At 43.2% G+C, this 23,229-nt stretch overlaps 1 protein-coding gene across 4 annotated transcripts in view; it reads left to right on the top strand.

The window, feature by feature from the left end:
- Window positions 1-3,323: 3,323 nt before the first annotated feature.
- Window positions 3,324-23,229, top strand: part of PHKA2 (phosphorylase kinase regulatory subunit alpha 2) — a 70,828-nt gene continuing 50,922 nt past the window's right edge. Inside the window, exons 1-2 of one of the 4 annotated variants that reach the window (XM_049643550.1) lie at window positions 3,324-3,631; window positions 4,081-4,280. In XM_049643550.1, the coding sequence (XP_049499507.1) occupies window positions 4,203-4,280 (78 nt within the window). In that variant the 5' untranslated portion in view covers window positions 3,324-3,631; window positions 4,081-4,202. The remainder of the gene's footprint in view (window positions 3,632-4,080; window positions 4,281-23,229) is intronic. The other 3 variants (XM_049643549.1, XM_049643546.1, XM_049643548.1) reach the window with 3 other exon arrangements.

Genomic DNA, 23,229 nt, shown 5'->3' with positions numbered 1-23,229 from the left:
CCATGTCTCTGCTTCCTCAGCATTCAGCAGTAGGATTTCGAGAAGGTGAGGACAGGATTAGGGGTTTCTGGGGAACTGATTAGCATGTGGGAGCCACCAATGGGGGAAACTGGCCTCGATTCCACAAGAGGTCTTAGAGCAGCCTCTCCTATGATGCTCAGCTGCCCCAAAGATGTTGAGGATTCCACTGATGAGGAAGGTGGTGAGCTACTCTAGATCTGGGCGTGAGAGCTCAGAAACCAAATCTGCACATGGTGTGATCAAAGCATACACCAAAGAATGCACAATTCCAACATTCTTTAGATCCTGTCCATCGCCGCCTCATTTTTCCTGCTGTGTTTTGTGTCTGGGCCGTGGGCCTTAAGCCAGATTCTCTTGTCTCCTTTTTTACTTCACACGGATAAGGGGCAGGACGGAGAGAATGTCCCCGAGAAGCATCCTCCTTTGAGTTTAAAATTGGCGTCACAGTCTGAGATTCCATCGAAAGGGAGAGAAGTGCCAGTGTGAGGAGGCGAGGAGTGTCACAGCACTGACCAGAATTTGAAGAATCTCCTCAGAACATTTGAGAAGTGTTTTTTCCCAAAACACACTGCAGTCATTAATCCCACAAAGTAACTCTTCACTTCAGCGAGCTCTTAGCAAAAGCCGAAGGCTGTTCATGACTTTTCATGACCGCTCTTAGCAAAAATGGTGACATGGCTTCATTTGGGATACTAGGTTGTATCTAATGAGGTTGCCTAGAAAGCAGGTTGGTTTGAAGGCCATTTGGACAAAGGACTGCTTCACTGAATGAACAAGTTACCGATTGGACTCGTGTGTTGCCATTTTTTCTCCATGACGGCATTTTAAGGACTGTTCAATATGTCTCTGCCTCAGCTCCACGCTGATGTAGTTGGAGTCTGAAGGAGAGGAAAAAGGAAAGACTGGGTGGATACAAAAACATAATCTTGAATGGGCAGAATTCTTGTCAGTAGATTCTTTTTCCTTTTCTGTAGGTAAAGCATTAAAAACTTGGGCCAGACAAAAATTGAATACATTCTTTCAGAATATATTCTTCTAAATATATCTATATATTCGTCACTGAGAAGAAATCTTACAGTCCCCGGTGTTTCTCCTCTTTACCTCTTAGTCTCAAACTAGCTACAGGACCCTGGAATAGAGACAAGTTGTACATTCTTTAAAATATTGCAATGAAAATGACCTCCAGTCAACAAAAATTTAACTGCCAAAAAAATAATGAAATTTGGCAAATTGGCTATTTTCAGCAAATTGATTTAGAATGAACCCTCTCCCCTGTGTCAAAGATGGAGTGCTTTTCTTTAGACCCAAAAACTTGAGCCTTCAAGAAGAAACATTGAATGATTTCTCCCTTGGATGCTGACATGGGGCCCAATGGGAACTTCATTGGCCTCAGCCCCCATGGCAGGACAATGGGGCAGACGCTCTGGATGGGGTCTGAGAAGTCAAATGGGGTGCTACCCGAGTCCAGTTTGGGGCTTTCATGTTTACGAAGATCATGCATCAGCTTCAGAAACAACATACCCCATCACGTTCCATATCTGATTCTTGACCAATATTTGAGAAATGACATGGAGACAGGTTTCTGTTGGATCACAGCCAGAGAAAAGCTTTGTGGATATGGAAACCAATATATGGAGGTTTTGTATCTTAGGGACATAGGATACTAAGATGTGAGTCTGATTTTTATGTAGCACAGTTTATGGCCCAAAATTTGCATAGAAATTTACAAGGTAAACAGTTGTAGCCTTCCTTCTTGGTTTTATCATTGGATTTCAAGCTTATTGAAAAATACAGTTTATATGATAATATTCACTAAAGTACAGACCAAAGCTTAAGCATAAAGACTAGCTATACACCAAAAGGGGTATATGTGTGCACAGAAGAATTTACTAAGAATGAGATAAACTAAAAATGTTTCCATACCGGATGGAAATGCCACATAATGAGCAAAGGTTATCAGTTATTGCCCCCCATGGCTGCAAAATGGACTCTTGAAGAAGCATTCAGTATGAACAAAAACAGTAATGAAGCAAGGATCCCAGCTTTTTGATTCAAAATATATGAGTTCTAGTAAGAGTACATATTCCAAAAGAGATTGAATGGTGATAACAATGTCTCATTTCACCCCTAGACCATAGCAAATTCTGCATGGAGGCATATCACATGGGTTGCTGCATACTTTAAGAGCCAATAGGAAGAAAAAAGTATGTGAGATGATGAGGGGTTTGATGCTTTAGTTGAGTGACATAGATTTATGGTATGGAATTTCTAAAGTGAACTCAGTTAAGGGGACCCAGTTAGCAGGACGGATTTTCTTTCATTCATTCAACACTGAGCCACACTACATGCTCAACACTGTTCCAGACATGGCAGGAGATATCAAAGACTATTTCAATGAGTAACTTACAATCATTAGAAAAGCATGCCTTATCTGAAAACTAACAATATGAGGCAGTACATTGTCAAATGACAGATGAAAACAACTATGACGACTCATGAAGTACTTTTCTATGAGCCAGGCATGGTGCTAAATGCTTTATATCCATCCTCTTGATGTTGGCCACCCTAGGAGGCAGGTGCTATTATCCCCATTTTATGGAAGGGAATGTTGAGTTTCAAACAGCTTCAATGGCAGACAAGCTCACACTTGTAAATGGCACAACCCGTAATTTGAATTTAATTTGAACTGACTCCAAAACCTAAGTTCTTACAAAGAAATTGTGGGAATTCAGAGAATGGGGAGGGCTTATTATAGGAGGGGGAACTGAGTAGGCCCTTAAAGGATAGGCTTCAGTAAATAGGTGAGGAGGAGGAAAAGGAGAAGAATGGCCTACTAGGTCAAGCATATAGTAAATGCATGGAGACTAGCAGAAGACTTGTGAAAATTCCATTAGCCGAGCTGTCCCGCGGAACAGATGCTGTTGGAAAATGAACACTGGGTCAAAGCCTGTGAACTGTAGGTTATTAGCCGCTACGGAAAACTGTGATGCCAATTTCAAGTTGTAGGCCTATAGGAGGTGGACAACAGGCCTGACTTCAAGGGCAGTGACCAGGAGCGGCGCTACAGAAGCCGGAGTGGGGGGGGGGGGGGGGTGCAGCCGGGGAACTCTGCCCCGACATCCCCTTTTTCCTTCCCTGAGGGGCCCCGCTACTCTACTTCTGCAGGGAGGTGGGGACGCGGCCAGGTACACAGTTGTGATCCTGGCCCGCGGTCGGGCGCTCAGGCGGCCGCGGTGGGCGGGCCTACTTCTCCCGCCTCCGATGAGGTTGGCGGCTCATCCCTGGCTCTTATCCCCGACACGCGGAGGGTTCCGCTCCGCTGCGGGGCGGGGCTGGAAGGCGGGCTCATCGACGCGCTGGTGAGCTCATCCCAGGGAGGGGCGGGGCCACAAGTGGGCGGTTTTAGGGGCGTCCGGGGCCCCTGGCAAAGCGATCCGCTTACCTTGCTCCTCAAGCCCAGCTCCGCGGGTTCCGCTCCGCGGCGGGGGCGGAGCTGGAGGCGGGTCCAGGGGTGGGGCGTGGGGCGGGCCCAGGACGTCCAGGTGGTCTCCGCGGAAGGGCCTGTTTCTCCAGTTTCCTCGGGGCTCGGCGGTCGGCGGCCGGCGGGGAGGTAAGGGGCTCAGGGAGGCAACCGAGTTCCCGCCCGGAGCCAGGTTCTCCGCTGCTCCCGTGGGCCACCCCGTTTTCTTTCCCCCTCGAGCCGCGACTCGGAAGGTTGCGTTCCGCGGCGGGGGCGGGGCGGCAAGTGTGCTGCGGCAGGCTGGTTGGGTAGGGTTGGCGGTCCGCCCCGGGGCCTCTTCAAGACCTCTGGAAGGCAGAAAAGGCTCGACGGGGTCGTAGTCGTCTCACGTCCAGAGCCCAGTTCCCCGCGTCTCCCGTGTGGCAGCCCGGGACCCGCGGGCGTCGGGCGTGCGGCGGGCCTGGTCAAGGCGGGACCGCTTTAGCGCCAGCCCCCATCACCGCCCCCGCGCCTTCCAGAAGAGTGAAACTCTGGTTGGCTTGCTTTCCAAGCATACTTTGCTTCTTCCATTTTAAAAAGTCTCGACCTCCCACCGCCAGGCTCCATCCCGAGAACAACGAGGCTGTGAGTGTTTGGGAACCAGGCCCGCTAGGCGGCCTCATTCCGGGCGTGCCACCTCTGCACAACCCGTCGGGCGCCGGGGCTCGGGCAGCACGCGGAGATGAGGAGCAGGAGCAATTCCGGAGTCCGCTTGGATGGATACGCGCGCCTGGTACAGCAAACCATCCTGTGCTACCAGGTAAGGAAGGACCACCCCAAGCTGCCCTCTTCGTGGCACTTACTCTCCTACCCAATCCCCTCCCGCGTCCTGAGACTTTGCAGTTAAGAGGTTTTTCTCTTCAAATCCAGAGCTTGCTGGCCAGTGATTACCCTCACCCCCATTCCACCCCATCCTCTTTCAGGGGACCAAAGTGCTGTGTGGCCACTCTTCACAGATTCTTTGACCCCTGTTTGGGATCGAAGACAGAGCCCCCCCCCCCCGACCCCGTGCCCTGGACACAAAAATGCGTCTTTTTGCATTGACTGTCCATTTTGGGGGGTGAGAGAGGGGGTGTGTATAGGTTGGACAGAGCACACTGAATAAGGATGGGGAACTCGGACTGCCAGGGCAGTAGACAGGAGCGAAGAACCTCCTGAGGTTTGCATCCGGCCTCAAGAGAGTGGGGCGACTGCTGCTGCTCCTTGAGTCACTTTGTTAGAGACCCACCTGGGAGGACCTCAGGGGTTACTCTGGTTGATATTTTACAGGTGAGAAAACCACAGGCCAGAAAGGTTACCGTCTGAGCCAAACGCAGGTCTTCTGCTCCCAGCTTTAAGGGGACCTGTGAGGCTGCCCATGTGGTCTGATGTATGAATATGCCTGCTGTTCTGTATTACTGGGCTAAAGTGATATGTGGGCCCATCATGTTAAGACCACTGGACTATTTTTATTCCTAGTGAGGACAGCAGCTATGTCCCTTGCCCTCAATCAGCAGCAACTATTTATAGGACCTCCATGTCTGAGAAGGAAGTGGCATTCCATGAGTAGAGGCTCAGGCTACAAGTCGGAGCTGTAATCATTCCCAAGCCACTGACCATTTTCCCTTCTTAACCAATTTCTCAGTCTCATTTCTTCATTCAGGAAATAGTTATTGTGTACCTATTATATGCAAGGCACTCTGTCAAGTGCTGGACTTACGAAAAGAATAAATCCTCGTAGTATGGTGCGATCTGTGCATAAGGTGTAGGTCCAGACTCCTTTGTCTGAGATCCTTGGGGCCAGATGTTTGCAAGTCAGAAATGTTTGGATTTTGGAAAGGTAATATACACATATAGTCTTTGATAACTGCAATGGGAAGCATCCCTTGGACCCATTTTTCTCACACCCGAATGTGAATATTCGCACTGAGTAGGAAAAGCAAAGACTTAAATAGTTTCACATCAGTTCAGGTCACCTTTTGCCACCAAGCTTGCTACAAACTTAGGAAAAGACTTTAAATTTTCAGAGCTTATTGGCTTTAGAAATTGCACACGGATTGCGGTCCTTATTTGGGGGAGGTTAGCCCAGTTTGGGGACCAGGGGTGGAGTCCTGGAAGAGATGATGTTCAAGTTGAGAATTGAACAAGGAACAGGCGGGCAAAGGGTGGTTACTCTTTGCCTTCCCGTTTGGAAAATATTATAATTACATCGGCAGATTGTTTTAAAATTCAAATTGAAACGTTTTTCCCTTCATTACTGTCATGGAAGGGGCTATAAGGAGAAGTGATGAAGCCTGGTTCGTGTGTCACACCCGTGTTTGTGTCCCCGGCTCTGCTTTGAATGATGTGTTAGCTTTTACTCAACATCTCTTAAGTCCACGCCCGCATCTGTAAAATGGGAACAGTAACACCTACCTTCATTGAGGTATTGTGAAGAAAATTCGGGTCTAGTATGTTGCCTGGCGCCCAGTAGGCCAACAGTAAATAGTGCTATTGGTGGTATTATGACTTTGACATAGGCCACACATACCTGGGCCACACGTCGTCACCTCACCACCCTGGGCCATAATACTCCCTTTCTTGAAGGCCCTGATACAACCACTAATTGCTTTCTAGTCCGTGAACATGATTATGTGTCCCCATTGATGCAGTGAGATCCTTAAGCACAGAGGCCTCATCAGTTTTGTACGTTTTGAGTTAAGCAGTGTTCCAGGCTCGTGAAAGGAACCATTAAATCCTTGTTGATCAAATACTTCCTGCGGGCTCTGACCCAGCCATTGATCCAGGCTTGCCTTCTCTCAGGAGCAAAAGAACTGCCTCATTAGAGCAAACGTGCAGCGTTGGACTTTCCTCTCCAACGTTTTAATGATTAAAAGAAAGTTATCTTAGCCTTTAGTTGTATTTATTTGGGGGGTAGTTGGTGAAAAGCTCTCAGATTTGCCCTCTGTACTCTTGCGGCTGACCAGAATCCTCTGCGTACCATCCTGCTGGGAAATGCCAAGAGTCTGCATTCACAGAATCACGCCCCCCACCCCGCCCCCAACCCATCTAGCCCCAACAGCTGGGCTTCACAGTTGTAGACCCTTAACCCATTTAGAGTTTCATCCTCTTGCTGAGTGATCTTCGGTCACCTAAGCACTCTAAAAATGAATGGGCAATTTTATGCATATGTTGCCATACTAAAAAAATGAATGAGCTGGACTAACGGTTTCTAAATTGATGCTGTATCTCCCCATCTCCTGTAGATGTATGGAGATGTTATGAGGTGTTTTTCATTGAATTCTGTTTTCTGATTTGCTTTCTAAATTGATTTCACTCGTTAGAAATCATTCAGTGTTAAACATGTTAAACATTCTTTTGTTAGAGGCAATAGCGTGTCAACTAATTCCTTTTCCTGTATCTGTGAAAGAGAACAACTTTTTCCATTAGTCATTTGCCACATACATGTGCTACTAAATATTATTCAAATTTTTAAGGCAAAGAAGAGCTATGTTTATAAAAGGGTTCTTTTGCAGATAGGATTTCATATACACAGAGAGTATAAATATACACTCCAGGAAGTATCTTCAAGTAATCATTGACTTAAAAAAAAAAGAAATTCTCAGATTTATTTTGGTCCAGATAAACATTAAATGTACATTTCTTGAATATAAGTTCTGTTTGAAGGGTCATAAAAGTGTTAAGCACAAAGTAGTGATAAGAGAATATGGATTAGAAAGAAAAAGTGATCGAGGCAGTGACCGTAACTGCAGATTGTTATAAAAAGCATATAATTAAGAAATAAGAACAGTAACTGAGTATTATTTATTTAGGGGCAATGGAATTTAAAACGAAAAGAATGGGATAACCAAAACATGGAGCAGGGAACAAATAGTAATAATAATAGTAAAGTCTAGTTTGGGGGAGGTTTAAAAAAGATAGAATTAAATACTGTGAGATAACATAGCAGAGCAATGGGAAGTAGGTTAAAGCATTCTTAGGCCTTTATCACATGAAGGAGAGAGGTATTATATATTTATTTACTTTTTAACTTCTTTTAATGTTTGTTTATTTTTGAGAGAGAGAGACAGAGCCTGAGTGGGGGAGGGGCAGAGAGAGAGAGGGAGACACAGAATACCAAGCAAGCTCCAGGCTCTGAGCTGTCAGCACAGAGCCTGACGCGGGGCTTGAACTCATGGACTGCGAGATCATGACCTGAGCTGAAGTCGGGTGCTCAAGCGACTGAGCCACCCAGGTGCCCCAGAATTTGACTTTTATTCTAAGAAGTGAAGCCATGAGCAGGTTTTGAGCAGATGAGTGACATCTGAATAATGTTTGAAAAGAATCCCGCTATCACCTGCATAGAATATTGTCTGTAAGAGGTCACAAAGCAGAGCAGAGTGACCAATTGAGAAGCTGCTGCAGTTGGACCACAGTGGCCTGGACAAGGGTGGTTGCAGTGGAGACCACTGGGAGTGGTGGCGTTTGGGGGAAATTTTGTAGAGGCAACGGGATTTACTGGTGGATTGGGTGTGAGGTGTGTAGAAGAAAGAAGTCAAGAATGACTCCAAGGTTAATGGCTTGAGCAGCTGGTAGGATGGAATTGCCATTTACTGAGTTGGGAAAGATTGTGGAAGAACAAACTTCGGGAGGAAGATAAGGAGTTTTTATTAAGTTTGAGGTGCCCATTAGGCATCCAAGTAGACGTAGCAAGTAGGCAATTGAATATATGAATCTAGAAGTAAGGGAGAGGTCTGGGCTGGAGATAAAAATCTGGGAGTTATATTGGTTTATATGTGGTGTTTAAAAGGTCCATGAGGCTGGATGAGATTACAGGAGTGAGTGTAGACAGAGAAGAGATGATGTTCAAAGAGGAGCTTTACAGAGGTGGAAAGATCCAGAAGATGACCAGCTGCCAAGGAAGACTGAGAAGAGGCAGAGTGAAAATCACTGGAGCAAAGGCCTTGAACGAGTGAGAGGGGTGGAGTGTAGCACACACGTGGTAGGTGACCTTAAAGAGGAGCACAGATTGTTTATGCATCAAAACAAGAAGGAAGGCAGGGTGCATGGGCGCCATGTTCTCTTTTATTGTTTCTACTTTCTCATTGAAACATAAGGCATGGTCATCAGCCAGGGGTACAGATGGGGAGGAGTTATTGAAGGATCGAAGAGAGAGGAGCAGGTATAAAATAGTCCTTCCTTCTCAAGGAAATCAGGGATTTTTAATAGGATTGTTGGACAGCACTGGAGGGTCATTAATTTCCAGTGGAAATTATGGCTGTGTTTTTCTCCAGCCACATTCAGCTGCTCAGGTGCACCCCCAGAGTAGGCAAAGAGTCAGATTTAACAAGAGGTGGGGCTTTGCCCAGTGAATACAATGGAGTGAGAGGGGTGGGTGCAAAGGATTAACGGAGAACTCCTATCTTAAACTGTTTCAGATAAAAGATAAAGAGGGATAATTCTTAACTCCTCCTATGTGGCCAATATCCCAAGATACCATAGGCAAACAAGACATAATGAGAAATAATATTTAGGGAGGAAATTCACTTATAAATATTGATGTGAAATATAAAGTGAAATACTCAATAAAATAAATCCAGCAGTGTATTAAAAAATGTATCACAGGGGCTCCTGGGTGGCTCAGTTGGTTAAGAGTCTGACTTCAGCTCAGGTCTTCATCTCATGGTTCGTGAGTTCCAGCTCCATGTCAGGCTCTCTCCTGGGGCTTTCTGCTGTCAACGCATAATCTGCTTCAGATCCTCTGTCCCCCTCCTCTCTTTGCCCCTCCCCTGCTTGTGCTTGTTCTCTCAAAAAAAATAAACATTTAAAAAAACCCAATAATTTGTTTAAAAAAATGCATCACAATCAAGTTGAGTTTACCCAGGAATACTAAGAAATTTACTATAAGAAAATCTAATGCATTTTGCCACATTATCAAATTAAAGGAGAAAATAGTGTGATCATCTCAGTAAGTGTAGAAAAACCTTTGATAAAATTCAGCATCTGAAATGATTTATTACAAACACCTCTTAGCAAACTAGGCATTCCAGGGAATTGTATTATCCTGATAAAGGAAAATTGTTGAAAAAAATCTGCAAACATGACTAATGTATTGGCAAAAGATTAGAAACAATATATTTAAAATCAAGGACATCAAGGATCGCCACTATCGTTCCTTCTATTCAGCACTGTAATTGTGACCCACATAACACAGATGAAAAACAAATGAGCAGGATAGAGATGATATTTGCAGATATAAATGCCATAGGAAACCCAAAACTACTGTAACTAGAATTCTCGATTTTTAGAGTAAGTTTTGGGGTGATTAATAAATAATGAATACAGAAGCTTAATCCTAAAAGAGTCTTTAGGGAGCCAGCCACTTATAGTTGATTGATTTATGTTTCAATTTTTACTTGAGACCTTGTTTCAATTTGATTAGATAGCAGTTGACATTATTGTTTGGCTTCTGTGTTTGTAAATATTCTCCTTTCATTACTTCTCCTAACACCAAAGAGAAGTTCCAAAATAACCAAAAAATATTTTAAGTCCAAGTGTCCTATTTCATAGTTTCCCTTTAATTAAGTTGATTCTCTTTCTCATTTATAGTAATTTTATATATTTTATTTCCGTGATTGTATTCTAATAATATAAATAGGCAGTTCACAGAAGAGGAAACTAATAAATATGTGAAATGATGACTCAACCTCGCTAGTATCTCGAACTCTAACAGATCAAGACAATACACACTGACAGATTGGCAGCAGTTTGGAAGCATAATTCTAAGTGTTGACAAGGTTATAGAGAAGGGGCAATTGTCATACGCTACTCATGGAAGAGGCACTAGTTAAGATAGACCGAACAAAGCCCAAAATTTCATTGAATAAACACAGAAGTTTATTTCTCACTCATGTAACAGCCAGTGTGGGTCCAGGTCAGTAGCGGTGTCATCTAGAGACCTGGGCTACCAGTGGCTCTGCCAGCTTCAGTGTGCAGCTCCGAAGGTCACCCTGAATGTCGACCTCCAGCTGGTGGATCAGGAAAGAGTTCGGAAGATTGTTCATGGGAGAGTTTTACGGTCAAGGCATGGAAGTTGCGTACTTCACTTTCACTCAGGTTCCTTTGGCTAGAACCCAAACACATGGTCGCATCTAACTACAGGGGAGGATGGGAAATGCAGTATAGCTGAAGGCCTAAGAAGAAGAGGAAATCCAATTAGTGATTAGCTAGTAGTCTGTGCCTTAAAATGTAAGTTACAGACTGTTAAGTGGTACAGCCACCTTGGAAAACGGTTTGGAGATATTGGTGAAATTGAAGCGATGCATATCACGTGACCCAGGAGGTCCATATGTAGTTATGCATACCAATGATGTGCTCTTACCTGTTACCCAAGGAGACATGTACAAGGATATTTGTTGAGGCATCGTAAGAGGGAAAAATTAGAAACAATCTAAGTGTTCATCACTTTGGGAAAGGACGAATAGAGATATCTAGCCACACAATAGCCATACACCATATAGCACTTAAAATGAGTGACCTAGACTTACATGTATCAAATTGGATAGCACTCAGAAATTTAAAGTTGAGTGAAAACAAGTTATAGAAGAATAAGTATAGTCTGCTATTGCTTATGTAGAACTTTAAAAGCATCCCCAATAATATTCTTCCTTGCTTAGGGACACGTACTTACAAGAATTTCTAAAACATGAATAGGAAAAATCCACTCCTGCTTTGAAGTAGTATAGTGGTTCTCAGGAGTGTGGTCCCCAGATCCCTTAGGATCCCCGAGCCCTTTTAGGGCCGATAGATGGCTGTCTGCTCTGTGTGTTGATTGGAGAAAGAAAGTACTGAACGGATGACATCTTTTCCTTCACATAATTCAGTGCCCTGCCTTTTGCCATCTCCTACTTCAACTCTTTTGGGTGCCAGGAGGAGGGCTTTTGCTGTGCTCTTTTCAGGACAGCTTTTAAATATTTTAGTGCCAGATGAAAACATTTGAGTAATTGAATGAAAAAAGCCCTTGAATCTTCCACTTAACAAATAGAGGACTGTAATAACCCATACACGGGAGAGATTTAGAACTGTTTCCAGTTTTGCAGGAATCCAAAAGATCATCTAGTTAGATCAACTGGTTTCCTTTTATAGCTAAAAACTTCAGCCAGGAGAGTTGAGGGGACCTTTTTCAAGGCCATCCTTCTGGTGAGCCGACAGCCCTGCGATGAGAGGAATGGAGAGAAATACTTTAGATACACCAGATTGCTGTGAACACCAATTAAAAGTTGCATTCTCCTTATTTTTACCTGTTAAAATAGTGAAACTTTCATAGGCCCTTTATTTTTGCCTGTTAAAATAGTGAAACTTTCATAGGCCCTTTCTTTATACTCTGAGGCAGACGTGATATTTATTTCACTCTATTAGTGAAAGTCACAGAGCGAAATAAATATCACGTCTGCCTCACACTGGGTGGAGAGAACGTAATTAATGTTCGTAACATACATGTAGAGTAGTGGTTCTTAATCAAATGAGTTACAGAGCCATTTGGGAGCTTGGTGAAAGCTGAATGTTTTATTGTCTCCTGAGAAAAATGCTCATGAAGAATTTCCAGGAGTCTCATGGACCTCCACCTCCCTGCCCCCCAAAGCCCATCAGTCAACTCCTAGTAGATCCTCTAGTGAGTCCAGATTCGCAGTGACGTGTGGTACTTGGTGCTCTGAACCTGAGCCTAATGAAATCAAAGTCAGTCTTAGAGCTGCAAATAAATAGCGATGCCCACAACTCTTCTGTGGGGGGGAAGCATTACTAGTGTGGTACCCAGTAATCCCTGAAACCTCGGACTTCAGGTGTCGGCCAAGAGGATCCCAGCAACCCCACCGCGTTTGTACTCCATCACTTCTCACAGCTGGCTACGGACTGACATCTCAGTCATCCCCCACTTTACTACAGGGATCGGCAAGAGAGGCAAAGAAATAAAATAGCCTAAGACGGTGGTAAAATCCTTTGTCCATTTGATGGTAGCCAAGGGGCCCAGCCAGTTTCCGTACGTTTCGAAAGTTTTGAGATGGGCAGTGGGATCTGGATTGAAGCTGGAAGAAAACTGGATTGAAGTGGGCGCTTGCAGTACTTGGCTCCTGACCTAGTTTATTTCCCTGGAAGCCATCCTTCAGTCATAGGAGATGGTGCAAGTGCCTAGGCCCGGGGCACCTTGGAGGTGTGTATTATTTGTGAACCCAGAGGGGAAAGTCTGCTAAGCAGCAATTTAGAAAAAGACATCAGTTGAAAGGAAAAGTTGCCCACCTGTGATCTCCTTAGGTAAAAGCATGAGGCCTGCTGCATATTAGAGTTTCCGTTTTCAGCATTATTCTCTGAATGCCCAAGGTTTACATATCAAATGATACAAAACCTATTTTTTAAACTGATAAAGTGTTACACAGCCCGTGGTCTCAATTAGAGATGTAATCTTTTTATTTTTTAACACTCTATTTTTTAATTTAAGTAAGTTCCACTCCCAGTGTGGGGCTTGAACTCATGACCCCAAAATTAAGAGTCACACACTCTACTTGACTGAGCCAGGTAGGAACCCCAGATGTAATCATTTTAAGACAAAGGCTTTTGGAATTCCCACCCTAAAAAACATCTCAAGTCCAAGGCATTGATTGCCCTTTCCTGTCCCCTTTAATATTTTAAATGGTAGTTGCTAGAATAAAATTTCAGCATGACAAATGAATTTAACCAGTTTTTGGAGTTTTTAATATCAGAATTTTTCACTTTCTGTTTTTTGCTTTCCAACATGGGGTTGGAGTTGGGGGATGATAGTGAATAATCATGTATTTTCAATATTTGTCCTGGTTTCTTCTAGGTATTTCATTTGACTAATCGAATTGTACTTTTCTTCCTTGGAACTGAGCAAGGCAGCGACATGGTCTTAGCCATTCTTAATCTAAAGGAAAAAGGACTGAGGGCAGAGATTAGCTGGAAGCCTCTGACCTCTGTCTCACAGAGTATAGGAAAAGGGAGCCAGCCGGGAGGCTTCACAGAGGAGCAAGTGTGTGGGGAGGCATTTGGCGTGAGGACATTCCAGGCCCACGGGCTCGGAAGTGTGCGGAAGTGTGCGAGTACGGGCAGGAAACGAATTCCAGCTTGGGGGCAGGGGCGAAGGAAGGAGTGTCAGGTGATTGGGCCAGATGTGGGAGGAGGAGGCTGCACCTGATGAGCCTACTTTGTAGGATTGGAGCATTCTGAGCAGGGCAGTGATTGAGATTCTAGTTCTTTCTGCGACCTTCCTTTGTGGAGGATAGATTGGAAGGGACCAGTACTAGAGGCAGGAACATCAGTAAGGAGCTATTCCAATCTTCTCGTGGGACAGCGGTAGGGGAGGAGGGAATTTATACTCTGCCAATTTTGGTGCATAGACCACATCCATCTCCGTGCCCTCCAGCTAGAAATTGAATTGGACAATGTGAAGTACTGTGGGGCTACCGTCAGGCGTCTGTATTTTGCTTTAATATTGCCGCAACCTTGGATGTCTTTAACAGCATCAAATAAATTATGGTATCTAGTTCACTTTGGCCATTTAAACATTCATGATTGCATTTGTCAGGATTCTATCAGGTGTAAATGACTGAAACCCGCCTCAAACAGCCTTTAAGCACAAAAGAGGATCTCTTGCTCAAATAACTGAAAAGTCCGAGGGATTGTTCTGGATTCAGGCACGGCTGGAATCGGGACCTCAAATGATCAAGTATGTCTCTTAGCATTGCTTGGCCGCCTTTGACTTGGAGTGGACTTTATTCTCTGGCGGGCTCATCCCACATGGTCGCAGCGGTGCCCGCTTGGCAGCTCCAGGTTGTATCCTTTTAGAGTGGTGGCCTCTGCAAAAAGAAAGCTTTTTTATAGTGGCTCCAGCACAAGTCCTGACGAGAATGGCTCTCAGCTGATCCAGCTTGGGTTGTGTGCTCCTCCGTGAACTGTGCCTAGATTGGCCAGGCCTGGGATCCCATGTCCTTCCCTGAAGCTGGGGCTGGGGCCAGGGGGCAGGCAGTGATGGGTCAGCCCCACCAGAATCACACTGAATCAGAGTAGGGGAAATAATAGGCCTTTACCAGAAAAAGCAGAACGGGTGCTAGAGAGGCAGAGACAACAGTGTTTCCATTAGGGTAGGGATCAAGCGAAGGGCCCAGGGAGACCCATGCTCTCCAATCTGCTTTGAATCCTCTTTTTTATAGAGAGAGAAATCGAGGCCCGGAGAAGTTAAGTAATTTGCCCAAGATCACATAGCAGGTAAGTGTCAGGACAGAAATTTGAACCCAGCTGTATCTTATGTAGAGTAGGGCCCATGCCCTTAACCACTACGTTATACACTACACCTCCTGGGCAGGGGGGGGGGGGGCGTGGGTGTGTGGGCGGGGGGGGTGGGGGTTGGCGCTCAGGCTCCTTCTGCCCAAATAATGCCAGACTGAGACCGCATTACCTACAATCCTGTCCATTCTCTTTGGAAAATTCTAAATGTTAGGAAGTTCTTGTATTGAGTTGAAATCTGACTTGAGTTTTAGTAACTGAGAAAATTGAATCCCTCTTTCACAAGACAGCCTCTCAGCTCTTTGAAGATGCTAACTTGCTCTCCATTAAGCCTTCTCTAAATACCCATAATCTTCCCCTGTTCCCATGAGATTTGGCTTTCAGCCTATTCATAGCCCTAATCACCCTCTGGGGACATTCTAGGCGGTGAACGTCCCCTGTAAAATACGGTGTTTGGGGGCGTCTGGGTAGTTCAGTTGGTTGAACGTCTGACATCAGCTCAGGTCATGATCTCAGAGTTAATGAGTTTGAGCCCCGCATCGGGCTTACTTCTGTCAGCACAGAGCCTGCTTCAGATCGTCTGTCCACCTCTCCTTCTGTCCCTCCCCCACTCTCACTCTCAGAAATAAATTAAAAACATTAAAAAATTTTTAAATGAATAAAACATGGTGTTTGGCAGTGACTAAATATGCTAGATGTGCTCCGTGAGGCTGGCAGTTTAGTGAGACTCTCATTTCTCTCATCTGAAAACTTTGCTTCCATTAACACAGCATTGGCTTTTTTGGTATCCACTCATATGCTGTTGGTAGGTGACTGTTAAAACTTGTAGTCATTGTTGTATGGTTGAAATTTCTTGGACCTAAGTGTTGGGACCGGATAATGTCAGTGTCACAGGGTAGCTGCTGGAGTTGGGAAGGAGGGGGTGATTTGGAAAAGAGAGAAGAGGTTCTGTTAAAGATGTGTTGGGGCCCCTGGGGCAGGAATGTATGTGTAAAGGGAACTGAGTCGAATGTGTGGGAGTGTTGGCTAATAAAATTAGTTCAGCAAACATTTATTAAGCATATGAGCCCAATAAATAAATTCTTGTTGAATTCTTTCTAGTTTGTTTCGACCGGTTGCCCAAGTCCATAAGCATTCTCCTGGTCCAGTACTGGCTCAGCATCTACTTTGCAGCCCTTACCTGTCTCTCCTGTCCCCTCTACACATCCTCTAAGGGCAGTAACTATCACCGTTTCAACATCTCTGTTCTCTTCTGTTGTTAAAATCTCCATTTCCTGCTTGCTCTGAGAATCATCTTTGTATTGCCACCAGCCAAGATTGTGTAAGTGTTCTTTCTTGAGCTTGTATGAAGGCTTTAGCTTTCAATTTTTTCATTTTTCAAGTAGATACTTATAATGTTGAATATGTGTTTTTTCAACTACATGCACACCACTCTTAGGAAGTCATGTCTACTGTTTTCTTTGGTCATCCTCTACCCCTGTACCCCTACACTTGCCGAAACCAAAATGTTCATCCACTAATGAGTGGGAACACAAAATTTACTATGTCTGTACAGCAGAATGTTATTTGCAATAAGAAGGGATGGAGTACTGACACCTCTATAACATTGAAAGACCTGGAACACATTATGCTGATTGAAAGAAGCCGGGCATGAGAGATCACATATGGTATGAGGCCGTTTATACAAAATGTCCAGGCAAATCTATAGGAACAGAAAGTAGGTTAGTGGTTGCCAAGGCCTGGGAGTTTGAAGGTCAGGGGCAGATGGGAAATGACTTTTAATGGGTATGGGGTTTCATTTTGGAGTGATGAAAATATTCTAAAATTAACTGCGATGTTTCTGTAAGTCTGTAACTATAGCAAAAACCATTGAATTGTACCCTTTAAATGGGTAAAGTATATGGTATATGAATTATGTCACAATAAAACATTTTTGTAAAAAGTGCTAGAAATCACAATAAATTTCCTTTTCCACATATTTAGTGTACAGTCCTGTGCATTTTAAAACATGTGTACAGTCATGTAACCGTAACCATAATCAAGATACAAAGCAGTTCCTTCAACCCCAAAAGATCTCCCTCCTGCTATCCCTTTGTCACACCCTCTCCCCACCCCTAACCCCTGGAAACCACCGATCACTTCTCTATCGCTATAGTTTTGTCTTTTCAAGAATGTCATATAAGTGGAATCATGTGGTATGTAACCTTTGCGAGCTTCTTTCACTTAACATAAGGCCTGTGAAATTCATCCAAGTTGCTGTATATCAATAGTTTGTTCTTTTCATTCCTAGGTAGTAGTCATTATAGGGATATATCCCAGTGTGTTTATCCATTCACCTATTGAAGGACATTTGAGTTTCCAGTTTTTGGTAGTTAAGAATTGAGCTGCCTTACACATGCTTGTAGAGGTCTCTGTTTCTCTAGGGTAAATATTCAGGAACAGGATTGCTGGGTTGTAGGGTAAGTGCTCAAGTTTATTGGAAATTGTCAAACTGGGGGCACCTGGGTGGCTCAGTCAGTTAAGCATCTGACTCTTGGTTTCTGTTCAGGTCATGATCCCACGGTTTGTGAGATCGAGCCCCACGTTGAGCTCTGTGCTGGCAGTGTGGAGCCTGCTTGAGATTCTCTCCTCTCTCTCTGCCTCTCCCCTGCTCATGCTCTCTTTTTCTCTCTCTCTCAAAATAAATAAGCTTAAAAAAAAAAAAAAATTGCCAAACCGTTCTCTAGAGCGGCAGCACCACTTTGCATTCCCACCAGCAACATAAGAGGATTCCAGTGACTCTACGTCTCTGTCAACACTTAGTAATGGCAGTATTTTTAATTGTAGCCATCTTAATAGGTATGTAGTGATAGCTCATAGTAGTTTTAATTTGTATTTAATAGCTAATGATGTTGAGCTTTTTATGTGCTTATTTGTCATCTGTCAAGTCCTCTTAAGTGAAGTATCCAAGTTTTTTTGTTTGTTTTTACCAATTTTTAAATTAGGCTGTTTGTTTTCTTACTGTTGAGTTTTGAGAGTTCTTCATATATTCTGAATACAATTCTCTTGTTGAGTATGTGACTTGCAAATAGTTTCTTCTAGTCTGTAGCTTGTTTTTGTTTGTTTGTTTTTACCTCTTAACAGTGTCCTTCGCAGAGCAAAAGTCTTTAATTTTACTCAAGTCCAATTTATCGGTTTTTCTTCTATGGATCTTCCTTTTAGTACTATCATGGCTAATTCTGCCCAGCTGTAGGTCATGAAGGTTTTTCTTCTGTGTTTGCTTATAAAAGTTTTAGAGGCTTCCATTTAACATTGAGATCTGTGATTTTGAGTTAATTTTTGTAATGTTTTATTTATTTATTTTGAGAGAGAGAGAGTGAGCAGGGGAGAGGCAGAGAGAGAGGATGGGGGAGAGAATCCCTAGCGGGCTCCAAGCTCAGCACAGAGCCTAACACGGTGCTTGATCTCATGACTGTGAGATCATGACCTGAGCTGAAATCAAGAGTTAGACTCTTAACTGACTGAACCACACAGGCGTCCCTGAGTTAACTCTTGTAGGAGATGCAGGATTGAGATTGAGATTCATTTTCTTGCCTATGGATGCCCGGTATTTGCTTTGCTCTAGAACCATGTTAACGACAATTTTGACATCTAAGTTTATTGTTGTTGTTTACTCACATTTTTAAAAATAGCACGTTTTTATTATTCTCATTCTTTCCTTGAGTGGTTTCAATATTTCTTTGAGTATTTTTTTTTAATTCAAGTGTAGTTGACCTATATAGTATTATGTTAGTTTCAGGTATACAGTACAGTGATTTGACAATTACATACATTATGAAATGCTCACCACAGTAAGTATAGTTACCATCTGCTGTCATACAAAGTTATTTACAATGTTATTGACTGTATTTCCTATGCTGTACTTTTCATCCCTGTGACTTATTTATTTTATAACCGGAAGTTTGTCCTTCTTAATCGTCTTCACTTCTTTCACTCATCCTCTCACCACCTCCCGCCCCTTGGCAACCACCAGTTTGTTCTTTGTACTTATGAATCTGTTTCTGTTTGTTTTTGTTTTTTAGATTCCACATATAAGTGAAATCATACGGTACTTGTCTTTCTCTTAGCATAACCCTCTAGGTCCATCCATCTTGTCACAAATGGCACAGTCTTACTCTTTTTTATGGCCAAGGAATATTTCATTGTATATATAAACCACATCTTCTTTTTCTGTTTGTTTGTCAGTGGAAACTTGGATTGCCTCCTTATCTTGGCTATTGTAAATAATGATGCAGTAAACATAGGAGTGCATATATCTATTTTAATAAGTGTTTTCATTTTCTTTGGGTAGTGAAATTACTGGATTGTATGGTATTTCTATTTTTTATCTTTTTGAGGAACCTCAGTACTATTTTCCATAGTGGCTGCACTAGTTTGCATTCCTACCAACAGTGCACAAGTGTTCCCTTTTCTCCACATCCTTGCTAATGCCACCCATTTCTTGTCATTTTCATTCTAGTCATTCTGACAGGTTTAAGGTGATCTCATTATGGTTTTGATTTGCGTTTCCCTGGTGATTACTGGTGTTGAGCATCTTTTCATGTGTCCGTTGGCCATTTGTATGTCTCCTTTGGAAAAATGTCTATTCAGATCTTCTGCCCATTTTTAAATCAGATTATTTGCTTTTTTGTTGTTGTTGTTATTGAGTTGTATAGGTTCTTGTTATACTTTGGGTATAAACCCTCTATCAGATATATTATTTGCAAATATCTTCTCCCATTCAGTAGGTTGCCTTTTTGTTTTGTTGATGATTTCCTTCACTGTGCAAAGCTTTTTACTTTGGTGTAGTCCCATTAGTTAATTTTTGCTTTTGTTTCCCTTGCCTGAGGAGACCTATCCATAAATATGTTGCTAAGTCCAGTGTCCATGTAATTACTGTTCATGTTTTCTTTTAGGAGTTTTATGATTTCAGGTCTTAGGTTTAAGTCTTTAACCCATTTCAAGCTAGTTTTTGTGTATGGTCTAAAAAAGGGGCCCATTTCCATTCTTTTGCATATAGCTATCCAGTTTTCCCAGAACCGTTTATTGAAGAGACTGTCTTTTCTCCATTGTATAGTCTGACCTCCTTTGTTGTAGGTTAATTGATTATATAATCATGGGTTTATTTCTGGGCTGGCTGTTTTGTTCTATTGATCTATGTGTCTGTCTTTGTGCCAGTACCATAATGTTTTCATTACCATAGCTTTGTAGTATATGTTGAAAGCTGGGGTTGTGATACCTCCAGCTTTGTTCTTCTTTCTCAAGATTGCTTTGGCTATTTGGGGTCTTTTGTGGTTTTATACAAATTTTAGGATTTTTTTGTTCTAGTTTTGTGAAAAATGCTATTGGTATTTTGATAGGGATTGCATTGAACCTGTAGATTGCTTTGGGCAGAATGGACATTTTAACAATTAATTTAATTAACTTAACAATTCTTCCATTCCATGAGTATGGTGAGGTTTGTGTGATTGAGTTTTAGAAAGTTGTGTGCCTCTAGGAATTTATTCATTTATTCTGAGTTATCCAATTTGTTGGCACATAATGGTTCATAGTATTCTTTTATTACCCTTTGTATTTCTGTGTTCCAACACCACTTATTAAAATAATAACTGTCCTTTCGGGGTGCCTGGCTGGCTCAGTCAGTAGATCATGAAACTTTTGATCTTAGGGTTGTAAGTTTGAGACACGTGTTGGGTGTAGAGATTACTTAAAAATAAAATCTTAAAAAAAAAAAATGTCCTTTCCCCGTTTGTCTGTAGACTTTTGTCAAAAATCAACTTGTCATATTTGTGTGGATCTATTTCTGGACTCTGGACTCTGACCTCTGTGTGTCTATCCCTTTACTTCTTATTAGGTAGAGACAAATTTAGGATTGTTAAGTCTTCATGGTGAACTGACTCTTTCATTTTTATGTAATATTCCTCTGTATCCCTGGTAATATTCTTTGCAGTAAAGTCAGCAAAGACCTTACCTGATATTAATATCTCAATTCCTTTTTCCTCCTACCCCTGTCCTAAAGAGTAGGAATTATCATTTATTTAATACTTTTTTATAAGCCAGTCTTTTTTTTTAACATTTATTCATTTTTGAAAGACAGAGAGAGACTTTTTTATAAGCCAAAAAGCAAAATGCAAATGGCTCGTTACCATGTTAATCTCTGATTGCTACAGATTCACTTATCAGTGGGCTATAAAGGTGGGGGTCCCAACCCACCACAGCTAGCAGGTAAGGTCATCATGACAGCATAATTATTCACAATTCTTTACATAATAGTTGTTTACATAATTGTTCACATAATAGTTCACAATTATTTGCTTCCCATCCTTAGGGGAGGATTTCACATCTCTCCCTTGTTGAACTCAGAAATGGCCATGAGACTTGGTTTCATGGATGAGATAAGAGGGGAGGTAATATGTGTCCATTCTGGCTGGCAGCCTGAAGAGGCAGCTCAGGGTTCGCTGTCTTTCTTCTCCCCTGCCGTGGGATGGGCAGTGTTGTGGGTATAGGCTGCTCCAGTAGCCTGGTTCCTAGAAGAAAGACAAGACAGAGCAGAACCACGGTTGACCAGCGATGGACATGAGGCATGGAAGAGAAATGAATGTTTGGTGTTATAAGACGCCAAGCCCTGGGCCCAATTCATTCTAGGCCTTTCTCTCACAAATAGGTGCCAAGAAGGGCACTTTCTCTAATTTAGAAATGAAGAAGTGGTGGAAAAGGTAAGAGGGGCCATCAGATGACTGAAACTGAAGGACAAGATGCCCAACTGTTGGCCCCTTGTGCTCAATGAAACACAATTTATTTTGGGCTCATTGTCTCAGGCCTCTTCTCCTCGAGTTGAAGGGTATCATTGTCAGTTCCCTCACAGCAGGGGTGCTGAGTCTCCTGGCTCAGGCCTGTGCCTTCTCCACATTGGGACACTACCCTTGACTCTTCATGGCTGTCCTCATAGCCCCATTGTCTGCAGTCCGCCCCGTCTTCTTCCTTCATGGCCCCACACCTGTCACCTCAGGAAACAGTTGTCGAGCGGTCATGGCGCTTATTACAGAATTTGTCACTAATGTTAATTTACTCTTACAGGTAAAGTACACAGAGAGTTTAGTAAAACAGGGAAGATTGATTTGAGTGAGCAAAATTCAGGGCTAAAGAAGGGGAAAGGCAAAGACCTGGGGGTGGAGAGGGTGGAGAGTTGCCAGGGTTTTTTTCTTAAACATATCAATGGGATAAATATATCCACTAGCCATATTTACTGTAAAAATAAAAGAAGGCACCAGGCTTTTTTTTTCCTAATAAAAATAATGATGGTTACGCTAAGCAGACTTGTGGATTGTTCCCCTAACCACTATCCCCATCTTCCCCATCGGATTTCCTGAAATAATTCTATGAAAAAGAAGTAATGTGAATGAAATCTGTTCGGATAGGTTGATAATATAGTTAGCAGTTATTGAGCACTGATTTATGGTAGATACAGTCCAAAATGCTTGATTTGGATTACTCATTTAATTCTCACCAACAACACTCTCCATTTGAGAGAGAGCGCGCACGAGCGCAAGTTGGGGAGAGGGGCAGAGGGAGAGACGGAGTGAGAGAGAGTATCTGAAGCAGGCTCCACACTCAGTGCAGAGCCCCACACGGGGCTCGATCCCATGGCTGTGGGATCATGACCTGAGCCGAAATTAAGAGTCGGATGCTTAACCGATTGAGCCACCCAGGTGCCTCCCAGCACCTCTGCTCTTAAACATAATACGCTGAAGGCTATGTGTGGGTATAGATACAATTATATTTTTAAAAGATTGGAAAGCAGCATATGGTTAAAATGATCATATCTGAAGCCATTGGCTTAGCCTGAAAAGCTCTGCCCACTTTCCTCCCGTTGTCTGCGGTTTGGCTGTTTGCGTCTGGCTTGTAAGATTGCAGCAGATATGAAGGCCCCTTCCGTTTAGATAGCTAATGCAAGTAAAAGACCCCAGAGAGAGCTCTGAAGGGATGGACCTGTTGGGTGGTTCACAGAAACCAGTGAGTGAGAATGCAGGGGTGCAGCATAAGCCACGTTTAAGGAGGGGAGTAAGTAGCACAAAGGCAAAGCCACTGGCTCGGTTAGAAGAAGGGACAGCAGACGGGGCATCGCACAGTATCTCCCGATCTGTGGTCGTTTCAGTTTTTATGAATTACATCAAAATGGAACCTCCCACGTCTTCCAACGCAGCACATTATTTTTTATAAACTTAGAGAAAGAAGCCAGTCTTAGCTGGGGCTGCCGTAACGAAATACCACAGACAGGTGAGCTGAAACAACAGAAATTTATTTCTCACAGTTCTGGAGGCTGGGAAGTCCAAGACGAGGGTGCCGGCATGGTCAGGTTCTGGTGACGGCCCTCTTCCAGGTTGCAGACAGCCGGCTTCTTGTTGTAACCTCACGTGGCAGAGAGAGCAAGCTGGCAT

This window comes from Panthera uncia, chromosome X (assembly GCF_023721935.1).
Source record: "Panthera uncia isolate 11264 chromosome X, Puncia_PCG_1.0, whole genome shotgun sequence".
Lineage (NCBI taxonomy): Eukaryota > Metazoa > Chordata > Mammalia > Carnivora > Felidae > Panthera > Panthera uncia.
This window is presented reverse-complemented; position numbering and strand designations above follow the sequence as displayed.